This window comes from Acanthaster planci, linkage group LG02, assembly GCF_054643075.1.
Source record: "Acanthaster planci isolate LZ-2023a linkage group LG02, COTS_SCS, whole genome shotgun sequence".
In the NCBI taxonomy this organism is placed as follows: domain Eukaryota; kingdom Metazoa; phylum Echinodermata; class Asteroidea; order Valvatida; family Acanthasteridae; genus Acanthaster; species Acanthaster planci.
The window spans coordinates 9,842,969-9,865,591 of NC_141778.1; the positions used below are offsets into that span (position 1 = coordinate 9,842,969).

General features: G+C 43.6%; 2 protein-coding genes across 5 annotated transcripts; one reads left to right on the forward strand and one right to left on the reverse strand.

The window, feature by feature from the left end:
• Nucleotides 1-351: 351 nt before the first annotated feature.
• On the reverse strand, nt 352-9,461 carry LOC147799850 (solute carrier organic anion transporter family member 5A1-like). Of its 4 annotated transcripts, XM_087133748.1 has the most exons (12): nt 9,204-9,461; nt 7,554-7,859; nt 6,817-7,120; nt 5,685-5,889; nt 5,225-5,593; nt 4,803-4,967; nt 4,087-4,291; nt 3,435-3,600; nt 2,966-3,162; nt 2,616-2,680; nt 1,875-2,086; nt 352-1,568 (listed from the first exon to the last, which is right to left on the reverse strand). In XM_087133748.1, the coding sequence occupies exons 2-12, from the start codon at nt 7,796-7,798 to the stop codon at nt 1,452-1,454; spliced, it is 2,250 nt and encodes a 749-aa protein (XP_086989874.1). In that variant the 5' UTR covers nt 7,799-7,859; nt 9,204-9,461; the 3' UTR covers nt 352-1,451. The 4 variants fall into 4 exon arrangements, with proteins under 4 accessions (XP_086989874.1, XP_086989877.1, XP_086989875.1 ...); XM_087133751.1 differs by lacking the exon at nt 7,554-7,859 and having other exon boundaries at nt 9,204-9,459; XM_087133749.1 differs by lacking the exon at nt 9,204-9,461 and having other exon boundaries at nt 7,554-8,597.
• An 864-nt stretch (nt 9,462-10,325) lies between these two features.
• LOC147799851 (bystin-like) lies at nt 10,326-22,622 on the forward strand. The gene is made up of 10 exons (XM_087133760.1): nt 10,326-10,568; nt 12,854-12,939; nt 13,090-13,198; nt 19,131-19,263; nt 19,493-19,632; nt 19,810-19,907; nt 20,167-20,245; nt 20,438-20,503; nt 20,687-20,895; nt 21,609-22,622. Exons 1-10 carry the CDS (start codon nt 10,419-10,421, stop codon nt 21,817-21,819), a joined length of 1,281 nt encoding a protein of 426 aa, XP_086989886.1. The 5' UTR covers nt 10,326-10,418; the 3' UTR covers nt 21,820-22,622.
• The last annotated feature ends 1 nt before the right edge of the window (nt 22,623 follows it).

A 22,623-nucleotide genomic window follows, 5' to 3' on the forward strand; every position in this document is an offset into this window, starting at 1 on the left:
TTTGGCAATGTGACAGGTAATGTCTAAGATGTATAACACTTAACGATCTTCTAGGATTTGTATTGATAATTGTCCACTCGATTTTTTTCTGGAACCCGTGGGCAGTGAGTTTGGCAAAATACAGTCAAAGAATTCGATTAGGGGATATTGGAAATAGAAATAATTTGGGAATTGTCGACCCGTGCGATCAGACTACCTGTCCGCCTTTCCACCAGTCCGTTAGGCTACTGGTGAATCGTAGCAACCATAATTAGATGTGGAATTACCAGCTTGGAAACAAATAGTCAGTCGTTATCTAAAGAACAGCAATGAAAATGGATACTTCATACATGTATACCAAAGACTATTACATTATTTTGCAGTTCACCTTTTAATTTTCCCTCGGAATATTAATAAAAAGTTATCCGCTTCATCTACCATTAATACCTTTCACGCAGTGACATGTATATGTATTTTCTTACAATTCTAAAACATGCATAAACAAAGAATTGGCCAATGCAGGAGGTATTTACCTTTATCAATTCAGCCAAAATGAGTGCCTTAAAACAATGTCACATAAAGTGCCTCAGCATTAATAATGCTCCATTGTATGAGTTTGATTAAATCTGAAAAAGGGTTGGCAATAGTTTTCAAAAATGTACAACAGTCGATTAAAAACTGCATATATTCACACAAAACATTTAAAAGGAATCATGGAAAACAAATGCAATATAAAATATAAACAGAGCATGAATAAAAAACTGCACCTGTTTATGAGCTTCTTCAAATAAACAAATATACAAAAACGCTCGTGTTCTTTCATAGTTAATGAACACGGTGCTCTGTTGTGTTCCTAGCTAAAAAAAAGAGGCAATCATTTTTAAAAATATAGAAAACTCAGAGTAAAACTATACATGTATATACAAAACCTTTAAAAACGAACAGGAAAAATAGAAACAAATTCAACGTTTTAAGTATCTAAAAGAACTTGAATATACATGTATGTAGCCTCTACATAATGCAGAAATACACAAAATTACTACAGAGTTTAGATTTCGCGCGGTCTGAAAACATTTCTTTACAAGAAGGTTGGAAAAACATAATTTTTTCCATTTGTTTTGTGAGCATTCATGCATCACAATAAAGACTCCTTTTTCTTTCCGACTTCTTTTCGGATTTGCTTCACTAAATGCAAAATGACTGACTGCTTTCAGCTGAATGACTCCCCCGCCTTGGCGTTTGGTCTATTATCTCTGCCCAGATATTAAATTGACCTTTAGTCGACGAGACTTTAATGGGGATATTGAATCGAGCCATGGAGACAGCTAGATATCACTAATGATGATTATTCCTTCCAGCTGGTATAGAAATTGGAACAATTCCTTAGGCTTGGGCCATTGCTAGCTCAGAGCGACAGTGCCAAAGTTGAATCTGGAAGATCTCGACCAAAGGCAAATGTAGCCACGTTGCCGCTACACATCGGTTTCTTTGCGTGCGCTGAACACCTGGTCTTGTGTAGCAATGTTAGCCGGTTCATCCACCGATGCAACAGCGTGATCTGATTTAACTGAATGCATCTGTACGAAGCCCTGCAAGGTGTGATTGTTATAAAAGGTCATTATACTCCTAACATCACACTTGTACAAGAAAGCGAATGCATGGAGGTCTTCGAATTGGACCTAACGAATATATATACATGTATGAGGTCGAGACGTCAAAGAAACAATAAAAGATTTCATTGCCATGATCATTTAAGAAGACCTAAATGTGCATGATGAACAATGAAAACATCGACTGCATTAAGTAACTGAAAACCGTATTATCTTTCTGTGATTGAAGCAAAATCTTTGGTTTCATTTTGAGCTCATAAACGAAGGATACCAAAGGGTTGATACCTCAGGACTCTTAGTCACTTTGATGGAGTAGTAACAGACAGTAAACATCACCAGGCTCAGGAAATCAAGACCATACGTCAGCCCGTAGAAGACAAACCTAAACTGCACAATGTCGTACACAAGGCAGTTGCCCGTCTTCCCGCATGACGACTGGAGAAGGAGACAAGCTGTTTGAATCGCTCCCCCAAAGATCAGAGGTGATGGAATAAACGCTATAGGTAAAGAAGTGGCAAAAGAACAAACAGGTGTTTAGCCTATTATTCGAATCTAGTACTCCCGATATCATTTTCTCTGTTGGAATACTTATCAAAAACGCAGCACTAACTTTTCAAATGGGGTGTTTCGCTTTACTGGATTGCCTTCAAGCTCGAACAACGGGGGGCGTAGTACATATAGGTCTACATAGCCTTGCTTCCATGTATGTTACACAAAGTGCTTAGTACATGTATTACATGTAGTTTCATTGCCTTAACCATTCCCAGATTACAAACAAACTCCCAAAAGGAGAGACGGGAACCAGCCTCAAAAGAAGAAGAATCAAACATGTCACCAAAATGTATTTAAACATTTAAGAATAATTCTTTTGGCCCTAACACAGACGGGACTTTCCTGATTAAAAGGCAGCACGGGATTTCTTCAACCACTGTAGCGGATTCTGTCAAGAGAGTGCAACCTCGCTTTGTTTCAATAAGGTTGTCTTTAATTTCTTAGCATAAATTTTCTCCAGGCAGTTTTTTTTACCAAGCATTCGTAGCAGCATAGATGTGAAGCCAACGGCTATAGACCTGTCATCCTCGTCTACCGTCCTGAAATAAATGGTGAATGAACCACACTGTTACTTAATTAGAAGCATGCTGAAGGTTATTGAGATAAACATATGTTCCCTGTGGTCTGTATGGAAAACATCACACTGAACATTGAACAAACTGTGTTATAGATATCTTTATCTCATGAACCGTCGTCTCAAATTATCCAGGACTTTCAAAATTAACTTTACAGTTCTGTGAAAAGTAGTGGAGTTTAATGTACTGAGTTCTATGCACTCTCGGTTCGTTGGTAAATTATTCTGACGTTATCATCATGTGACGTACCTGAGTTGCAACATGAATCCTGGGTTACCAACGATGGTTAAGAGAAGAACTTGTATCATGGCCACCGCTACAAAAGGAATCAGCGTGCTACAATCACGAGGACATTCGCCTGGTATGGCCACGTACTCGTAGTCTCCATTCAAGCCTAATGGGTTAGCTGAACTGTTCTCACCAATGCAGCTGCAGTCAGTGTATAACTACACAGAGCAACCAAGTCGGAATCAGACAGGCTGTACATACATGCACACCGATATGTTCACCAATCCATAAGAAACTCGATAACATCATGTTTATTTAAACGCCATGGACCATTATGTCATTTACTACGTCGTGGTAGGCCTATAGATCACGCACGGTGAAGAAAATAAGTGAAAATCATATTTCAAAATTCAAAAAATAATGATTTGAAGGACTGGTCAGTGTATACATGTACATGCCAATGGGTACCTACTCTTGTCTGAATACTCACCACGCCACCTTTTGTGATATTACTCTCCTTAATTATCGTCCGGCAACCAGCATGACATGGCGTCGCATACGTCACACCATCAGACCCACAAATTGGTGTGTACTCGGATGGGCATGCACAGTCTATGTTGCAGCCCGACGTCAGGTTTGGTAGCCGTATATTGGTCCTTTGAAGTTGATACAAAGTGTGAAAGAGTTTTTTTACGAACTTACAAGTGAACTGCAATTCTAACTAAAACTGGTACGCGATATAGGTCAAGCTAAGCATCAAATTGAAAAAAGAAGAAGAAAAAAAACCCAGACTTTGTTCCGTAGTTGTGCATGGGGACAAACACGGTTAATTCACCAATTTGTAAGGACCTTAAGACACTGTGGAACAGAAAAATGTCCCCACAACAAAGCCTCTGTTACAACAGTCATGGCTTTGTTGAATTCAATCAAATGGCAAGTTATATCAATGCACAATTATCCAACTATAGTTACCAGCAAGCATAACGTCTGACATTTGTTACTTTCATCTTACAACTTTTGTCCCATCGGCCGTCAGAATAGTACAATCTGTGACAGGGTATTCTGCCTGAAACCATGGACAAGCTTTTTGAAAACTATTTAATTTAATTTGACTTCTATCCAGCGAAGGCTTTAATACGCACGTGTTGATGGCAGGATATCCAACAGTGAGGCCAGCGATGTCAGGATTGGTGCATCCAAGGAGGAAGAACGCCGGTGCGAGGATGAAGACGATGGGCTTGAGAGTGACCACCATTCTGGCCAGTCCCTTCTTGGCCAGCTTCAATTTCTTGACCACGAAGCCGCCAATTAGATTACCCAGGAGGGAACCAGGTGGCGCGATGATACCTAAGATGATGAACGAAGTCACTATGCCGAGAATTCAAAAATATGGACACTCTTGGCCAAATACGGTGATTCGGGGTAAAAAGCCTCAATCTATACCCCTATAGTTTATGTATTTCAGTCTACATGACAAAATTTCATTTGGCCAGCTACATAAGGACCACCAAATGCCAAACCGAACTTGAAAAGTGTCCTCTCATTAGTAACCGTAGAAATTTCAACGCAGAGGGACTAGTTCCGAAAGAAGTAAAGGGGCCAGGATGAGATTTGTAACCAAACTGTAACCAACATCCCAGCCGTTTTTTGTATATATATAAATATGTACTTTGGGGAATTATTTGTACAGAAAAATTTTGGAGGGGTCCTTTTGAGGCAGAAATTCACCTAAGCAAACTGAATAACAAGGGAATATTACTCGTCAGGACTGATAACACCTTGGTCTTGGAAAGAGAAAGTATCTCTTTCAAGATGCCATAAAAAGGTGCAACAAGGGCAAAGGTGGTACAAGTATTACCGAAGAAAATGGGCGCTTGAGAGGCAGGAATACCGAACTGTGTTTCCATATACTTCGCTAGGAAGATAAATGTTCCCATAACGGACGCCAGCATCGCGCAGACTCCAAGAATGAGAGACACAAACGTTAGGTTGGTTACCAAGCGACGAAGTGCTCCCAGAAAACCTGACATAGTACAGACAAGAAAAAGAGGTAGAGGAATTTTGGAATGTATACATGTATTACTGCATGAAACCTTACTTTTTAACCTCAGCTCAGTATAAATGCCATCAGAATTCTTTTCCTAATGATTTTTCCTTTCCTACTCTTCCTCCTGACTTCCTACATTATTTTGTAGGCTAAACTACGGCAAAGTTGTCCCCAGTCCCCAAGTACATTATACATACTTTGCTGGTTGTCATTTTGCCAACCTATTGATTTACCTTTGACATAGGAGCATTTTCCGCCCCCGCTCCCACGGACATTCAGGCGATACATCTTCGCTATATCTTCCTCCTCGTCATTAACCTCCTCCGCAGTCTGCGCACCCTGCTCCGAATTCGCCCTCCCCCTCCCGCCAGCTCCCTTCGCCCTTCTCCGGAACCTCTTCGGAAACAGCATGGTGGGCACACCGACCACCAGCATCAGCACACCCATGATGGCAAAGCTCACCCACCAGGCGCCTAACCAGTTCGGATCACCCGCTTGGGCATAAACCGGCGCCTTGTAGAAATCGGTGTGCATGGAGAGGCAGAAGCCGGAAATGCCAGCCCCGAGGAGGGGACCGAAGGAGGCAGAGATGAACATGAAGGCTGTGAGGTAAGAGAACAGTTTGTAGGGTAAAATAAAGACTGAATTAAACATACAACATCAGAAAAGTTGAGAAATTGGAACTTCACTTACCTACAAAAACTGACGTCGAGGACCGATGCAGACTGTCATCCATATAGGTGACAGCGAGAGGCATAATTGGAGCAGCCCCCACACCAGTCAGTATCTGGCCGACTATTATCCAAGACACCTGCCACATAAGAGACCCTGCGTTCCACTCTTCCTCTTCTGTGCACTTCTCGTAATCACCATCCTCTTTGTCGCTAACTTTACAAATCTGCAAAGTGAACAGTATTGAGGAAAATTTGTAAGGAACTTTGACAGCTTGTCAAGAACGTCGAACACAAGACCAGAGTCGAGCACAATGCAACGCAATACGGCTGTACAGTCCAGTCTCCCAACGTGGCTCACTTTGATTTTCACTTAAGTTGACTGCCCCTTTTTGGAAAAACTTAAAATTCATTTGGTTTAACACTGGTACTATACAACCTTTATAATACGTGTGGTTGAAACTTCTGTGAACAATTTTCGTCATGAAATTTCCTCCGAAATTAAAAAACAGCGGTGTCCAAAAATTAAACAAGAATTCAGCTGAGTCTTCGCTAACATGGCGCACTTGAAAGAAATCTCAGAAAACCTCACATAGGCCTAACATTTAAGACGTTCTTTAAAGTTGGTAAATTCTAATAAATTATTATCACCTCTGCTTACATACCTGAACTCAAGTTTGTAGGAGTTATTTTCGCGCTAAAAAAATCGGAAAATCCAGCCTAAATAAAAAATCATCAGAACTTTGTAGTGGGTGTGCAAAATAGAGATATTCGAATCAGAATATTGTGAGTTTGATGAAATGTCACTCGTTATGAAATTTGAGGTAAAAAGGTTGCTCCAGCAAGGCACCACAGGTAAAAAATCAAAGTAGAGATCACATTAGGGGCCATGCCACGTTAGGGTACCTCAACAATAGAGGGAACCTATGATGCCTAGTGCATCAAGCTCAGGATTCTGTGAGGAGTTGTGCACATGGTGACTTTCAGTCCAGCTCGTACCATTAAGTTGGATATTTCATTGGGCAAGTCAATTCATTCTCTTTCTTTTCTTGATCCACTTTGTGTTTGTCCTGGGGAGTTCAAATAATAGTGACAGCGACAACTGTGAAAAGAGGGCATACTTTTGCCACTTGTCAACAAAATACCTAACTTACTGGATAAAGAATAGTCTTTCCATCCTCTGAGAATCCATCTGCCGTGCCGTTTGCCCGACGACCAATGTCGAGGGAAAACTGCGGGGGTGTCTTGTAGATAAACTGCGGTAGTGTGCAGATCAGTAGACCCAAGCCGATGAGAAGGCTTCCTCCCCCGATGAGCCTCGGTCGGTGGCTGGTGTGGCCGTAGTACGCCACGAACAGCACCATGATCACGCTCACGATGTCATTGACGATCAAGAATGGTGCCAATTCTGAGGTTTTGAGCTGGAAGCGTTTCTCTATTGTGCTTAATTGAGCACTTCTAAAAACGTCACAATCCAAGAGAAACAGAATTGACAAAGGAAAAAGTCACAGTGGGAGCTGAAATTATTTCAGACAGTTTACCACGAATTAAGAAACAATCAAGACATATCCAAATTAAATTTATTAAAATATAATATCTGTCAATCATTCTTACTATAAAACTACCACCGTACGGCTGGCCTCAGTTGGTAGAGCACTGGTACGGTATTAAGGACGTAGCTGGTTCAAATTCCGTTCAAGTCAATTTCTTTGTTCATCTCTATAATCAATTTTACGCGCCTAGTTAGTTCCCCTATATAGTTTGATAATTTGCTATAAAACTAACAAACACTGCTTCATACACGGCACGTACCGTAAGGAATTACAGATTGAGCCACTCAAGACAAGTGCAATGTAGATGAAATTTCCGTGTTCCAAAAACTCAAGTTTACCCAGTTACAGAGGTCGCAGCCGCCTGCAGGAAGTTGATCAGACACACGAAGACGCCGAAGGCATAGGGAGATGCAAGACGCTGGAGGACGCTGCAGCAGCATCGCTCCTCGGGAAGGAGGGGGGTTGAATCTTGCCCCGCCCCAGCCCTGTCGTCGGCAGTTCGCATGCCACCTCTTTGCCTTCCCGGCCCGTCTTCTGCGGTTTGTACAGGTTGGTACCCGTTGAGATCATTTTCACGTGGCATCGTCGCTTACGGGACTGGACAACTTGACAAGGGCACACAACTACAGAGTTGACGAGATTATCTGAGCGAAATATTAGAGTAACGTATCCGGTAAATCACTCGATGTGAGAGAAGCCCATTTATGATCTGGTCTTGCCTGCCCTCTGCAAACTCAGTTGCTGACTTGTCTTTTAGTAAAGTGTTATTTTTGCGGTGTTTTACAAACTGTTTGGTACAGCCTGCAAGCCAGCAAAGCTGACATGCACATTCAGCATAGGCGGTTCATGAAAGCCTGGTCACCAGCAGAAGTGATTAGCTAACTCCAGGTGGTGTTCTAGTCTGTATTCACTGTGAGACATTTCTTATGCGCCCACACGTTTTATCTGTTGTCTCCTTAAATTCCCTGGAGAATAAGACCGCGGTGACCCATTTCGTAGAAACTATAGAAACGCTCACTCCAGCATCCCCCTCAGAACCCCCCCAAACAACAACAAAAAATTATCTTGCAAAAAACTAAAATAAAACCTACTTAAAAAGACACATAAAAATAGATCTTCTGTACACACTCCAGATAACGTACCCAGACAACACTTCACTGGAGTCAAAATGCAGAGTTATGAAACCCATCTGGGCCAGAGTTCACCACAACAAGGCAGCTTTTATTCCTTTCTATTGATTCTGGTTCGCGTGACAGAACAAGTGCTATGACACTTTGTTATGATAATTGGGCAGGTTGGAACCAAAACCTGACTTAACCCTACACAACTGTACTATAGAGACTGGAAAAAAATGGAACAATGGAAAGGTACAATAAAGTTTATTTTGCTTCAGCTCTCTACATTTTTGTACCCAGAAGTGTTTGTCACGTAGACCTACCTGTACTTGCCAAATCGTATCCCTTTTTACGTGACGAGGCAAAGTTTACAAGTCATGCAGCAAAGTGGAAAGTGCACCAAGGAGTCGCATTCAATTAAAGCAGCAGTAACATATTATTTTTTCCCTGTCATGAAAACGATACTGGGCCTATCTTGAAGGGAGTGAAACGCAATGGGGGAAAACAAAAACCTTTCAGTTGGCACCATGATTTCCGATCCCTGGCACGAAATTAAGTATCTGAATTTGCTGTCACTTTCAAAACCAGGAGTAATGATATTAAAATGACCCACAAGTTTTGTCCTCTTCAGAAGGAAGTGAAGCAAAATATAAAATCGTACACACGGACAATTTCTGCCCACTAGAATTTGTGCCCTGTACAACTTTCGGCGCTGCTTGTCTCAAGTGTTGGTGTTAGCTCTTGCAGATACAATTAATTGTATCACAAGCATAAGTCAAAGTGCAGGGTTTGGTTTGGAGTTTCAGGGCAAAACAAAATGTGTGTAGAACGTATTACCGCTACTAATTCGAAATAGATCTGTAAGTGTCCTACCGTCCGATCTTCTACGAGGATGAAAGTCCAACAAATGGCGTCCCCCTTAAGCTGGCACTCAGGTCAGGGGGCTAGATACCCTAGCAGTTCATGGGTTTTAAAGCGCCCACCGATAGGTCATAGTGGATGACCAACCGTGCACTCATGTCGTAGCCCTCAGTTAGTTGCTGTGCTCGGTCTTGAAAAGTTTACATGCGGATGACCCACAATACGTCGGTATTTGCACACAGGGTGTACTCTGCTGGAGTCCTTTGTGGCTATAGGACCCACTTGAGACCTAGGAATTTTTTTTTGGGGGGGGGTGGGGGGATCGGGCATTGGAGCAAAAAGGTTTCACTAGAAAAATTTATTGCATCTGTGTAAAACAGCAACTGACTTCGATATTTCCTTTCTATTGTAACTTGCAAAATTTGCCAAATATTGTACACCTATTAATCAGTAGCTCAGAAAAACGGAAGTTTGACGCTTTCAAGCCTCTCACGGTGCACCACTTCGGTACTTGAATTTCCTGCACGAGAAAGTCGATCCACTCAAGCGGAAAAATTAAAGTCCATTAACGGTTTGGCGACGTTTTTGATACATATACAACTATATGTACACGTACTTTGCTTATTATCTCTCAAGTTGCCATCCTCGCTGTGTGATATAATTGTTTTCCGCGTGAAATTTAGTCATAACTCCAAAGGAAGAGGCAAAAGACCCATGAAGTGACCTTCCATAATAATACACGTACATACATGTACATCGTCAGGCTGTCCTGACAGGTTTCGAGTCAACTCGGGCATTCGGGTTAGGCTGAAGTGAAAATCTCAGCTCTCTGCTGTATCAAACATAAAGTGCATACTCAGTATAAAGAAGGCAGCGTTCCGTAAATGATCGAGAGCACAAACTACATATATCTTTAGAAATAATACTAAGGCATTGTCTGAATTTGTTTTAAAAATCGAACCACAATAAATCAAAACAGGATAGGGACTTTCCAACCGGAAATTCTAATTTTTGGAAATAGATGACGCACACCCTCTACACAGTAGTGAACAAAGATTGTATAGCGCCGCCCAGCGGCGCTGTACAATCTTTGGTAGTGAAGTCGGCAACTCTTAACCTTTGACCTCGACATGGTTTTTCTTATGGTTTATGGCGATCAATGGGCGAAGCTAGTAGTATACGGTACATGTAAGTAGTGAAGCTCGTGTGACTTTCAAATTCAGGAGAATGGGCAAGTCAAAGAAGGGAAAGTCAGCAAAGTTAGGGGGTGATCCCGTCTCAAGATCAGCGGCACTTGCAGAACAGATCCTGGAAAACAAGGCTGTCCGGTGGAAAGAAAGAGTAAAAGAAAGACAGAGACAGGACGAAGATGAAACGGTACAAATGGAAATTGGAATTAATGTAACTGATATGACCGATGTGAAGTTACTTCTCGTTTGACTTTCGACATTGAGTGTTTAACAAGTACATGTAGGCCTACATGGAGTAACTGTTTCAGTGTTTGATACTCAATATTGCATATGTAATCGTTTGACATTCGGGATGCCCTAGAAATGATGGAGTGCAAAAATGACAAGAAGAAAAAAACTGCGCCATGCACAACCTGACAACATCATGTCCATTCACTTGACATGCATGGCACATCATAGTGTATAATATGAGCTTATGCCATTTCACAATGATGTATACTAAACACACAAATCTCTCCCACAGAAGCAACCCAGGGCATGGGGTTTTGGGGGTCAAACAAGCCCTCGATTTTCATGTGCATGATATGTACATGTACAGGTAAGTTATGGTCTGTACACAATAATCACAACGGCAAGTATGGTCTCCGTTTACGGAGACTATCCACAGAAACAGAGAAGTCTCCTAATTCGAGGGTCGGGGCGCATAAAATATTTTTTGTTCAAAGCGGTCTCCCGATAAGGAGACTATTCGCGAATTCAGAGAGAGTCTCTGAGTCAGTGCATGCACCTCTAGTACTGATGACAGCCATGGCACTAGTACTATAGTATTTGTTTGAGAGAGGGTCAATTTTATACATGTACTTGTGGTTTTCATTGAGACTGAGTCAACTGAAAGAATATCAAGCCTATCATGCCTAAGCCCAGGGTCTAAACTTATTTTCACATTGGTTCTGCACATTGTAGAGACCCTGCTGCCTCCGGAGTTCCTTACCTTTTGCACCCAACTGTATAATACGGGAAAAAAGTCTACCTTTTTGAAACAACTTACATGTACATGTACCTACATGACCTACCCTTTAGTATCAGACAAAAAAGTGGTCAGGGCTTTGGATTTCACTTCACCAAATGTTAAACTGTTATTTATTAAACTGTTATAACCCCAGAACTATGGGGTTTCATGTCCGCTGTGCTCTTTCTTGAGAGCAATGCTGACGTCGAGCCCCACAGTTCTGGGAGTATAAGTTAACCCTAGGCCTCCATGTACAGTGTGAATGTACATGTACATGTAAGTTTATAAAATTTAAGTCATTAGCCTTCAAAATAAGTAGTAAATCTCTAACTTAACTTTTCTTTTTTTACAACAATCTTTCACAATTTGAAAGAAAAAGCAATTGCCTGATCAGTGCTGACATACTTGTACATGTAGCTGAAATGGTTGATAAATCATGCAGTAAGAATTGTACTGACCATCATAACCACATTGACTGATTGCGCAATGATTGACTGATGAGGGAAAGTATTGAAGCATTTCTTAAGAAAACACTTCAAATATAGTGTCTGTCTTTGTGCACAGAGCGATATGTACATGAACAGGTACGTGTATATGAAACAGGTACATGTACATGCATGTATGTAGAAAGATAACTTTAAATGTTTGATGAATGAACAAAAATTAAAAGTTTGGGGAAAATACAGCTAAGAAAGACGCTATGGCACCACTCATGTAGAGATACAAAGCACATCGCATGGCAGTGAGGGGATTGCAAAGTTCTGAGTAATATACATGTACTTTGCCATCACAAATATTTAAGCAGAGCCAGGGAAGAAATTCATGCCTATTATTTCATTATCATTTAATACCACTAATATTCATATTATATTGTGAGACATGATTTTTGTTTTGTAAAAATGAGACAAGTCGATGTTGGTCGACAACAAACAAGCATGGCCTAGTAGTCTAGACTCTGGAACAGTACATAGAGATGCAGAGATATGAAGGAGGTTTCAATCCCACCCAGGGAATAGAAAGCTTGCAATGATGGAAGAATACACATACATGTACGTGAACCTGCACATGTGTGTGTACATGTACATGTACATGCAGGTGGTGAGGCAGTGAAAGGAAAGGAGGATGGTCAAGTACAAACAGGGGAAAAGCTATACCTGTACCTGTGGGAGGCTAAGAGATGGGTGGAAGAACGCATAGGGACACCCTTTTTTGGCTTTCGAAAGCCTCATCTCCACTCCCTTACAAATGTTTCTCCGTACACTAACCACTCACCGCAACAGTACGCACCCATTTACTTGCTTTGAATTGATCTTCAAATTGGTGCAAAAAAAAAACCCCAACAGAATAGGGGAAAAAGAGGCGGGGAGGGAGTTTATACATGTAAGTAAAATCTTTCCATCAGTTGTTATTTGAACAAAGTGGTATTAACTTGACTTTTATTCATCTGATTTTTGCCCTGGCAGTTTGTTGATGAGAAACTGTCCCGTAAGATCTTAGAGCAAGCTCGCCTCCAACAGGAAGAACTTGAGATTGAACATGGAGCATCAAGGTAGTACACTGTATATATGTATATCAACAAATTTAATAGGATGTTAATTTAGTCAGCACTTGATGTTTTTTATTTGCAAGGCATTGCCAATTGCGACACGCCATTTACATGTAGAGATGGACTTTGATTCCTTACATTGTTTTGTGACAGGAGTGAGAAAAGGCCCATCACAAGTCTGGGTCCGAGCAAAGTGGAGCAGTCAGATGATGAAGAAGAAAAAGACCTTACTGAGCATGAAGATAAATACTATGAGGACATTGTAAGTGAACATAATTGGATTTAGCTTAACAGAGAGAAGATGGCAGAGTACCACTTCTACATGTGAAGTAATTTTTGCAGTTAAATGTGGAGGGATCCTTCATGCTTTACTACAGATGTACATGTACACAATATCTGACATTTCAGATTTAGTTATTCCTTTGAACAGGGAGGTTTGTCAAAGCTTACATATACAGGTAATGTTGGAAACTTGGCAGAGAAAATGTTACAATAGGAAAAACTGGGGGGGAAAAAATGAAATATTAACTCCAGCTTTTCAAGTTGGATTAGATGATTTACGACCCCTACATGTACATGTAGCTGGGATTGAGGGATTTTCCTCAGATCATCCTAAAGTTAACAAAAATACATTGTTGGCGAGCTGCAAAGCAAATGCGAGCCTATGTAATACCAATTTCTGTCTTCTGTCCGGCCGGCCGTCCGTCCATACGTTGGTGCGTCCATCCGTCCGTCCGGCTGTCCTCAAATGTTAAAGTTGTATGTTAAAGTATGCAGGTCCATAGGTGTTTAAATGTGAAACTGAGTGCTTGTTTGCTTCCTCTTGGAATTCCATCAGTGTGTACATAGTCTTATATAGCATTAATGCTTAGAAACTTATGAATTTAATGAAAAAGTTATAAAAGTTGATTGTTAATGTTTTAAGTTGTACATTGTGTACTAACCCTGTAGTACATACATGTACATATGTACTGAGCACTCCTCTATTGTACATGTACTTGCATATATACATGTATAGACAGTGTTTAGACTCATACAAACGTACATGTACATGTACCTGGTGTATGTACAGTGTGGGAAAATTGTAAGGAATGGGGGGGGGACTCCAAGTGACAGATTAATAAAATGCTGGATAAGGTTGGCGTAATGGTTGGGCTGGATAAGTGGGATGATGGGACAGCCAGAGTAAGAAGTGAAGGGGATGATGGGGAGGGGGCAGAGTAAGAAATGGATGGGATGATAGGGAGGGGGTGGAGTAGGTGATGGATAGGATGATGGGAGGGGTGGAGTAGGAGATGGATAGGATGATGGGGAGGGGGAAGAGTAAGAAATGGATAGGATGATGGGGAGGGGGTGGAGTAGGAGATGGATAGGATGATGGGGAGGGGGAAGAGTAAGAAATGGATAGGATGATGGGGAGGGGGTGGAGTAGGAGATGGATAGGATGATGGGGAGGGGGGCAGAGTAGCAGATGGATAGGATGATGGGGAGGGGTGGAGTAGGAGATGGATAGGATGATGGGGAGGGGTGGAGTAGGAGATGGATAGGATGATGGGGAGGGGTGGAGTAGGAGATGGATAGGATGATGGGGAGGGGGTGGAGTAGGAGATGGATAGGATGATGGGGAGGGAGTGGAGTAGGAGATGGATAGGATGATGGGGAGGGGGTGGAGTAGGAGATGGATAGGATGATGGGGGAGGGGTGGAGTAGGAGATGGATAGGATGATGGGGAGGGAGTGGAGTAGGAGATGGATAGGATGATGGGGAGGGGTGGAGTAGGAGATGGATAGGATGATGGGGAGGGAGTGGAGTAGGAGATGGATAGGATGATGGGGAGGGGGAAGAGTAGGAAATGGATAGGATGATGGGAGGGGTGGAGTAGGAGATGGATAGGATTATGGGGAGGGGGTGGAGTAGGAGATGGATAGGATGATAGGGAGGGGGTGGAGTAGGAGATGGATAGGATGATGGGGAGGGGGGAAGAGTAGGAGATGAATAGGATGATGGGGAGGGGGTGGAGTAGGAGATGGATAGGATGATGGGGAGGGGGTGGAGTAGGAGATGGATAGGATGATGGGGAGGGGGTGGAGTAGGAGATGGATAGGATGATGGGGAGTGGGCAGAGTAGGAGATGAATAGGATGATGGGGAGGGAGTGGAGTAGGAGATGAATAGGATGATGGGGAGGGGGCAGAGTAGGAGATGAATAGGATGATGGGGAGGGGCAGAGTAGGAGATGGATAGGATGATGGGGAGGGGATGGAGTAGGAGATGGATAGGATGAAGGGGAGGGGGTGGAGTAGGAGATGGATAGCATGATGGGGAGGGGGAAGAGTAGGAGATGAATAGGATGATGGGGAGGGGGTGGAGTAGGAGATGAATAGGATGATGGGGAGGGGGGTGGAGTAGGAGATGGATAGGATGATGGGGAGGGGGCAGAGTAGGAGATGGATAGGATGATGGGGAGGGGGTGGAGTAGGAGATGGATAGGATGATGGGAGGGATGGAGTAGGAGATGGATAGGATGATGGGGAGGGGGAAGAGTAGGAGATGAATAGGATGATGGGGAGGGGGTGGGAGTAGGAGATGAATAGGATGATGGGGAGGGGGTGGAGTAGGAGATAGATAGGATGATGGGGAGGGGGTGGAGTAGGAGATGGATAGGATTATGGGAGGGGTGGAGTAGGAGATGGATAGGATGATGGGGAGGGGGAAGAGTAGGAGATGGATAGGATAATGGGGAGGGGGAAGAGTAGGAGATGGATAGGATGATGGGGAGGGGGCAGAGTAGGAGATGGATAGGATGATGGGGAGGGGGAAGAGTAGGAGATGGATAGGATGATGGGGAGGGGTGGAGTAGGAGATGGATGGGATGATGGGGAAGGGGAAGAGTAGGAGATGGATAGGATGATGGGGAGGGGGAAGAGTAGGAGATGGATGGGATGATGGGGAGGGGGTGGAGTAGGAGATGGATAGGATGATGGGGAGGGGGAAGAGTAGGAGATGGATAGGATGATGGGGAGAGGGCGGAGTAGGAAATGGATAGGATGACGGGGAGGGGGAAGAGTAGGAGATGGATAGGATGATGGAGGGGTGGAGTAGGAGATGGATTGGATGATGGGGAGGGAGGGGATTAGAAAATGGATAGGATGATGGGGAGGGGGCGGAGTAGGAGATGGATAGGATGATGGGGAGGGGTGGAGTAGGAGATGGATAGGATGATGGGGAGGGGTGGAGTAGGAGATGGATAGGATGATGGGAAGGGGGGTGGAGTAGGAGATGGATAGGATGATGGGGAGGGGGCAGAGTAGGAGATGGATAGGATGATGGGAAGGGGGTGGAGTAGGAGATGGATCGGATTATGGGGGGGGCATAGTAGGAGATGGATAGGATGATGGGGAGGGGGAAGAGTAGGAAATGGATAGGATGATGGGGAGGGGTGGAGTAGGAGATGGATAGGATGATGGGGAGGGGTGGAGTAGGAGATGGATAGGATGATGGGGATGGAGCGGAGTAAGAGATGAAAAGGATGATGGGAGGGGTGGAGTAAGAGATGGATAGGATGATGGGGAGGGAGCGGAGTAGGAGATTGATAGGATGATTGAGAGGGGGGAGAGTAGGAGATGGATAGGATGATGGGAGGGGTGGAGTAGGAGATGGATAGGATTATGGGGAAGGGGGTGGAGTAGGAGATGGATAGGATGATAGGGAGGGGGTGGAGTAGGAGATGGATAGGATGATGGGGAGGGGGCAGAGTAGGAGATGAATAGGATGATGGGGAGGGGGTGGAGTAGGAGATGGATAGGATGATGGGGAGGGAGTGGAGTAGGAGATGGATAGGATAATGGGGAGGGGGCAGAGTAGGAGATGAATAGGATGATGGGGAGGGGGCAGAGTAGGAGATGAATAGGATGATGGGGAGGGGGCAGAGTAGGAGATGAATAGGATGATGGGGAGGGGCAGAGTAGGAGATGGATAGGATGATGGGGAGGGGGTGGAGTAGGAGATTGATAGGATGAAGGGGAGGGGGTGGAGTAGGAGATGGATAGCATGATGGGGAGGGGGAAGAGTAGGAGATGAATAGGATGATGGGGAGGGGGTGGAGTAGGAGATGAATAGGATGATGGGGAGGGGGTGGAGTAGGAGATGGATAGGATGATGGGGAGGGGGCAGAGTAGGAGATGGATAGGATGATGGGGAGGGGGTGGAGTAGGAGATGGATAGGATGATGGGAGGGATGGAGTAGGAGATGGATAGGATGATGGGGAGGGGGAAGAGTAGGAGATGGATAGGATGATGGGGAGGGGGCAGAGTAGGAGATGGATAGGATGATGGGGAGGGGTGGAGTAGGAGATGGATAGGATGATGGGGAAGGGGAAGAGTAGGAGATGGATAGGATTATCGGGAGGGGGTGGAGTAGGAGATGGATAGGATGATGGGGAGGGGGAAGAGTAGGAGATGGATAGGATGATGGGGAGGGGGCAGAGTAGGAGATGGATAGGATGATGGGGAGGGATGGAGTAGGAGATGAATAGGATGATGGGGAGGGGGAAGAGTAGGAGATGGATAGGATGATGGGGAGGGGGTGGAGTAAGAGATGGATAGGATGATGGGGAGGGGGAAGAGTAGGAGATGGATAGGATTATTGGGAGGGGGTGGAGTAGGAGATGGATAGGATGATGGGGAGGGATGGAGTAGGAGATGAATAGGATGATGGGGAGGGGGAAGAGTAGGAGATGGATAGGATGATGGGGAGGGGGTGGAGTAGGAGATGGATAGGATGATGGGGAGGGGGAAGAGTAGGAGATGGATAGGATGATGGGGAGGGGGCAGAGTAGGAGATGGATAGGATGATGGGGAGGGGGTGGAGTAGGAGATGGATAGGATGATGGGGAGGGGTGGAGTAGGAGATGGATAGGATTATGGGGGGGCGTAGTAGGAGATGGATAGGATGATGGGGGAGGGGGAAGAGTAGGAGATGGATAGGATGATGGGGAGGGGTGGAGTAGGAGATGGATAGGATGATGGGGAGGGGTGGAGTAGGAGATGGATAGGATGATGGGGAGGGGGCAGAGTAGGAGATGGATAGGATGATGGGGGAGGGGTGGAGTAGGAGATGGATAGGATGATGGGGAAGGGGAAGAGTAGGAGATGGATAGGATTATCGGGAGGGGGTGGAGTAGGAGATGGATAGGATGATGGGGAGGGGGAAGAGTAGGAGATGGATAGGATGATGGGGAGGGGGCAGAGTAGGAGATGGATAGGATGATGGGGAGGGATGGAGTAGGAGATGAATAGAATGATGGGGAGGGAGAAGAGTAGGAGATGGATAGGATGATGGGGAGGGGGTGGAGTAGGAGATGGATAGGATGATGGGGAGGGGGAAGAGTAGGAGATGGATAGGATGATTGGGAGGGGGTGGAGTAGGAGATGGATAGGATGATTGGGAGGGGGCAGAGTAGGAGATGGATAGGATGATGGGGGAGGGGGAAGAGTAGGAGATGGATAGGATTATGGGGAGGGGGTGGAGTAGGAGATGAATAGGATGATGGGGAGGGAGAAGAGTAGGAGATGGATAGGATGATGGGGAGGGGGTGGAGTAGGAGATGGATAGGATGATGGGGAGGGGGTGGAGTAGGAGATGGATAGGATGACTGTACTACATGTACATGTAGCTAGACCACAAAGGCATTCGTCTCTCCTGTAAAGAACTGTGAAGCCTTTGTACCCCTACAGTATCTCCCTCGTTGGTGGTCTTTGTTAATTTACTTTTAAATGGCAGGCGCCTTTCAACACACAGTCTGCACACAGCACCAATTGGGTTTTTTTCTCCCAGAGTATAATGAACTTTATGGCTAAGGCGGATAAAATATTTTGTACATCTGTGTTGCAGTCACATGTCAACCAATCTTGTAAAAAATTTGGATAAAGCTTGGTTAGTATACACCTGTTATTTAGTAACCATATATGTATAACTTGGATGACTCTTAACTTAAGCTGTTGTTTCAGGAAAGAAATTCAAAATCATAACAAGAAACAAGCCATGGCGGCTTTGCCGTTTTAGTTATTACATGTATGATGTGATGATTGACAAGCTGGTTCATTTACAAGACTCTCCTTATCTTTTGCATGAAATTTCAGCGTCTTTGCCTTGTCACTCTGATAAACAAGGGTGATTGTTTTGACTGTTTGCAGGAAATTAACGTGGATGATGAGCGGGCCTTGGAGAGATTCATGGCTCCGAATGCTCCTGCTAGAAGGACCCTTGCGGACATCATCATGGAGAAACTCACTGAGAAACAAACAGAAGTTGCCTCACAGATGACAGGTGAGTGCTACCAGCTCAACTACGTATGAAGGGAGCAAGGTACTTTGTTGCCCTTGCACGTGGGTAACTTCAAGCGTCAACAAAATTCACAAAAGACCTCTTGTGTCTGGTTTCACTCTAAGGAATCAGAATTCCAAGCTTTGTGTTCAAATAGTACTGCATAAATGTTTATCAAATCGACATAATTTCTTCCTAAGTTAACCTGATATTTCTCTCTTACTCTCAACAGAGAGTGGACAAATTGCACCTGAACTGGATGAGAGAGTCACACAGGTATATAAGGGTGTTGGTCAGATTCTGTCGAGATATCGCAGCGGCAAGCTACCAAAGGCACTCAAGGTACTCCCCTCGCTCAGACTGTGGGAACAGGTTAGTGGCAGTAATAAATTAGTTGTGTGTGAAAGACAGAAATAGTGATGAGGAAGGTTTGTTTAGAAGAAGAGGGAGGCTGCCAATTTTTATACGAGAGCTCACAAGTTGGTCAACCTCATTTTTTACTTAAATTTGACATTCTGACAGACCATTATTTGGAATGTTTGCTTCCAGATTTTGTACATTACAGAGCCTGACAAATGGACGGCTGCTGCCATGTACCAAGCAACCAGGATATTCACCAGCAACTTGAATGCCAAAATGGCCCAGAGGTAAGAAGGCCTGACCGTGGGTCGGCTTTGATTTGCACATCCAGTCATCAGTTTATGCACAATTTCGTGTAGTACCGCTGAAAAGTTGATGCACTTTTCAATTTGCTGTTCCTCAATTTATGTGCTGTTCATTTATTGTCATGATAGTGTGAAATGGAATCTGAAATCTGGCATAATTTTGATTACTCTTGGTTGTTAAGAGTCTCGTAGGGGATGCTTCAAACCTTCTTTCATAAACAGGTTTTTTCTTTTGTGACAGATTTTTCAACTTAATTCTGTATCCAAGAGTGAGAGATGACATTGCAGAGTTCAAAAGGCTCAACTTCCACTTGTACATGGTAAAATCGGGATCATTTTTTAGTTCAGTGGAAAGTGAAATTTTTTTGAAAAACTGACGGTTTATTTCTACCTTTTCAGTGTTTTTCCTAAGGTGTATGTATGTTTTTATGGTATTTTTGTCATGTGAGTGGTGTCATGGGGGTTTATGCTTTTGGTAATTTGCTTTTTTTTCCTTTGAAACTCCAAATCAGGCTTTGAAGAAAGCGCTCTTCAAGCCAGCTGCGTTCTTCAAAGGAATAATCCTGCCCTTGTGTGAGGTAATCTCTCCTTCATTTTAATCAACATTAGAATAAACTTCAGTTCTCTTGTTGATAACCACGTACATGTACATGAAGCTTGGTCAGTTCTATTTAAAACCCTTGCAGAATGTTAGATTTAATGACAATTCTCCGCGTTTACAGCAGTGGCACTTTACTTAAACTAATGTTTTTGTTTTCTAGTGTGGAACTTGCACCTTGCGAGAGGCCATCATCATTGGAAGTATCTTGGCAAAGACAAGCATCCCTGTCTTGCATTCAAGTGCAGCACTCCTCAAGATTGCTGAGATGGACTACAATGGAGCCAACAGCATTTTCCTAAGGACGCTTCTGGATAAGAAATATGCATTACCTTATAGGGTGGTCGATGCCGTGGTCTATCATTTCATCAGGTACGTGCATTGCATGAAACTCAAAGTCTGCCAGATTCTTTTTACATTTTGATGTGCCCAGCCACTAGTAACCGGCATGCTGCTTTGACTGTGGAAAACAATGAGAATATTCCAATCTATACAAGACCTTGTACAGTGTTTTTTCAATTTTCCAATGCCGCAAGTGTGAAATGAAATTTAGAAAATCAGCTGATCCGAGGAAAAGTTGCATGCCTGTTGTGAGTTTTCAAAACACTGGAGTGCAGAATCCAATTTCATGGCACTGCTAAACAGTCACCAGAAAGTTATGATTACTATAGCAGTAAATGTTGCTAACTATTTCATGGTGTTGTTATGGTAACAGCTGTGCGCCTATAGAGATTTATAATGTAAGCAGTATAAATTTGCCTTTGAGATGCATAACCATGCCTTTTGCTGTGCCAACATCTTGCCACTTTCCATGAATGACAACCAGTGTTGTGGTCGAGATCATTACCGGACCTTTCACAAGACCAGACACAAGACTATGCACATAACCATTTACAAGACCTTGTAAATGAGAGGTCTTGTGTTGGTCTTGTGATGGTCTCAAAAACAATGATGATGAAAAATGTGCTTAGCGACACCATGAAATTGGTCCCAGATTTTTACTGACAATCAAATTTAGAGCTATCCTTTTTCATACAGTCACTCTGTCTCCAAGTTTTGAAATATTTACTTTTTCTTTGTCGTAGATTCCAGCTTGACAAACGAGAGCTACCTGTGCTATGGCACCAGAGCCTTCTGACGTTTGTCCAAAGATACAAGGAAGATCTCTCCAAAGAACAAAAAGAGGCACTGCTAGACCTCCTGCGGGCCCACTCACATGAGGGCATCACCCCTGAGGTACGAAGGGAACTCTTACATTCAAAGTCCCGTGACACCGAGGAGCCAATGGCATCGTAGAGCGGGTCGACTCTCACCAGAAAGTTGGAGGTTGGAAATACAAAGTTGGGACATGAACTAACAGTACAGAAAGAAAGTAAAACATCAGGTTGTAGGTGTGTCTGTGATATATCAGCGGGAAGTTTAAAAACCAAGCCTTAAAAATGCCATCTGGTTACCAATGGAGCTTGGATGGCCAGTTCAAATTAACCACTTGCTGCTGGGGTACCCCATTTCGAGCATCATGGGTTTATACACAGAGCCGGGGTGCCCGAAATGGAACAAAAGAGCTGGTCCGTGCTGGGACTTGCTGGTGGGAATTGCCTTCATTTTTCGGCTTGCATTTTTCGAAGGTAATCTGTCACTGTTTTCAAACAGTATACAGCTGTTTTGGGCATAGCACGCCAAAAACAGTGGATAGATGTAAGTGCTCCAGGGCGCATTAGTGAGGGACACAGCACTGCTGCGTGCTAATCCAGCCACGTTTGAAAAGACGCCACTCACATTTACTATATATAAATGGACACTTGTCCAGAGATTTGATTCTCTTGTACACTACGCATAGATTCCTATTCATTCTGTAAAAAATAAATAAAGGACAAACAGACTGTCGGTCACTGGACCTCTCTGATGATAATCTGCAACTTATCAATTTTTGGGACATATATTTTATCGGTTTGAAATGAGAATGAAAAATAAACATCAGTGTATAGCGTACTGCACAATGACATGTAATTGTTCATACATTGTAAACGTCAGCAACAGGAACAAAATAAAGACAATGAAGTCAAAACTTTGGACAAACTTGAACTCTTCACAGGAAAC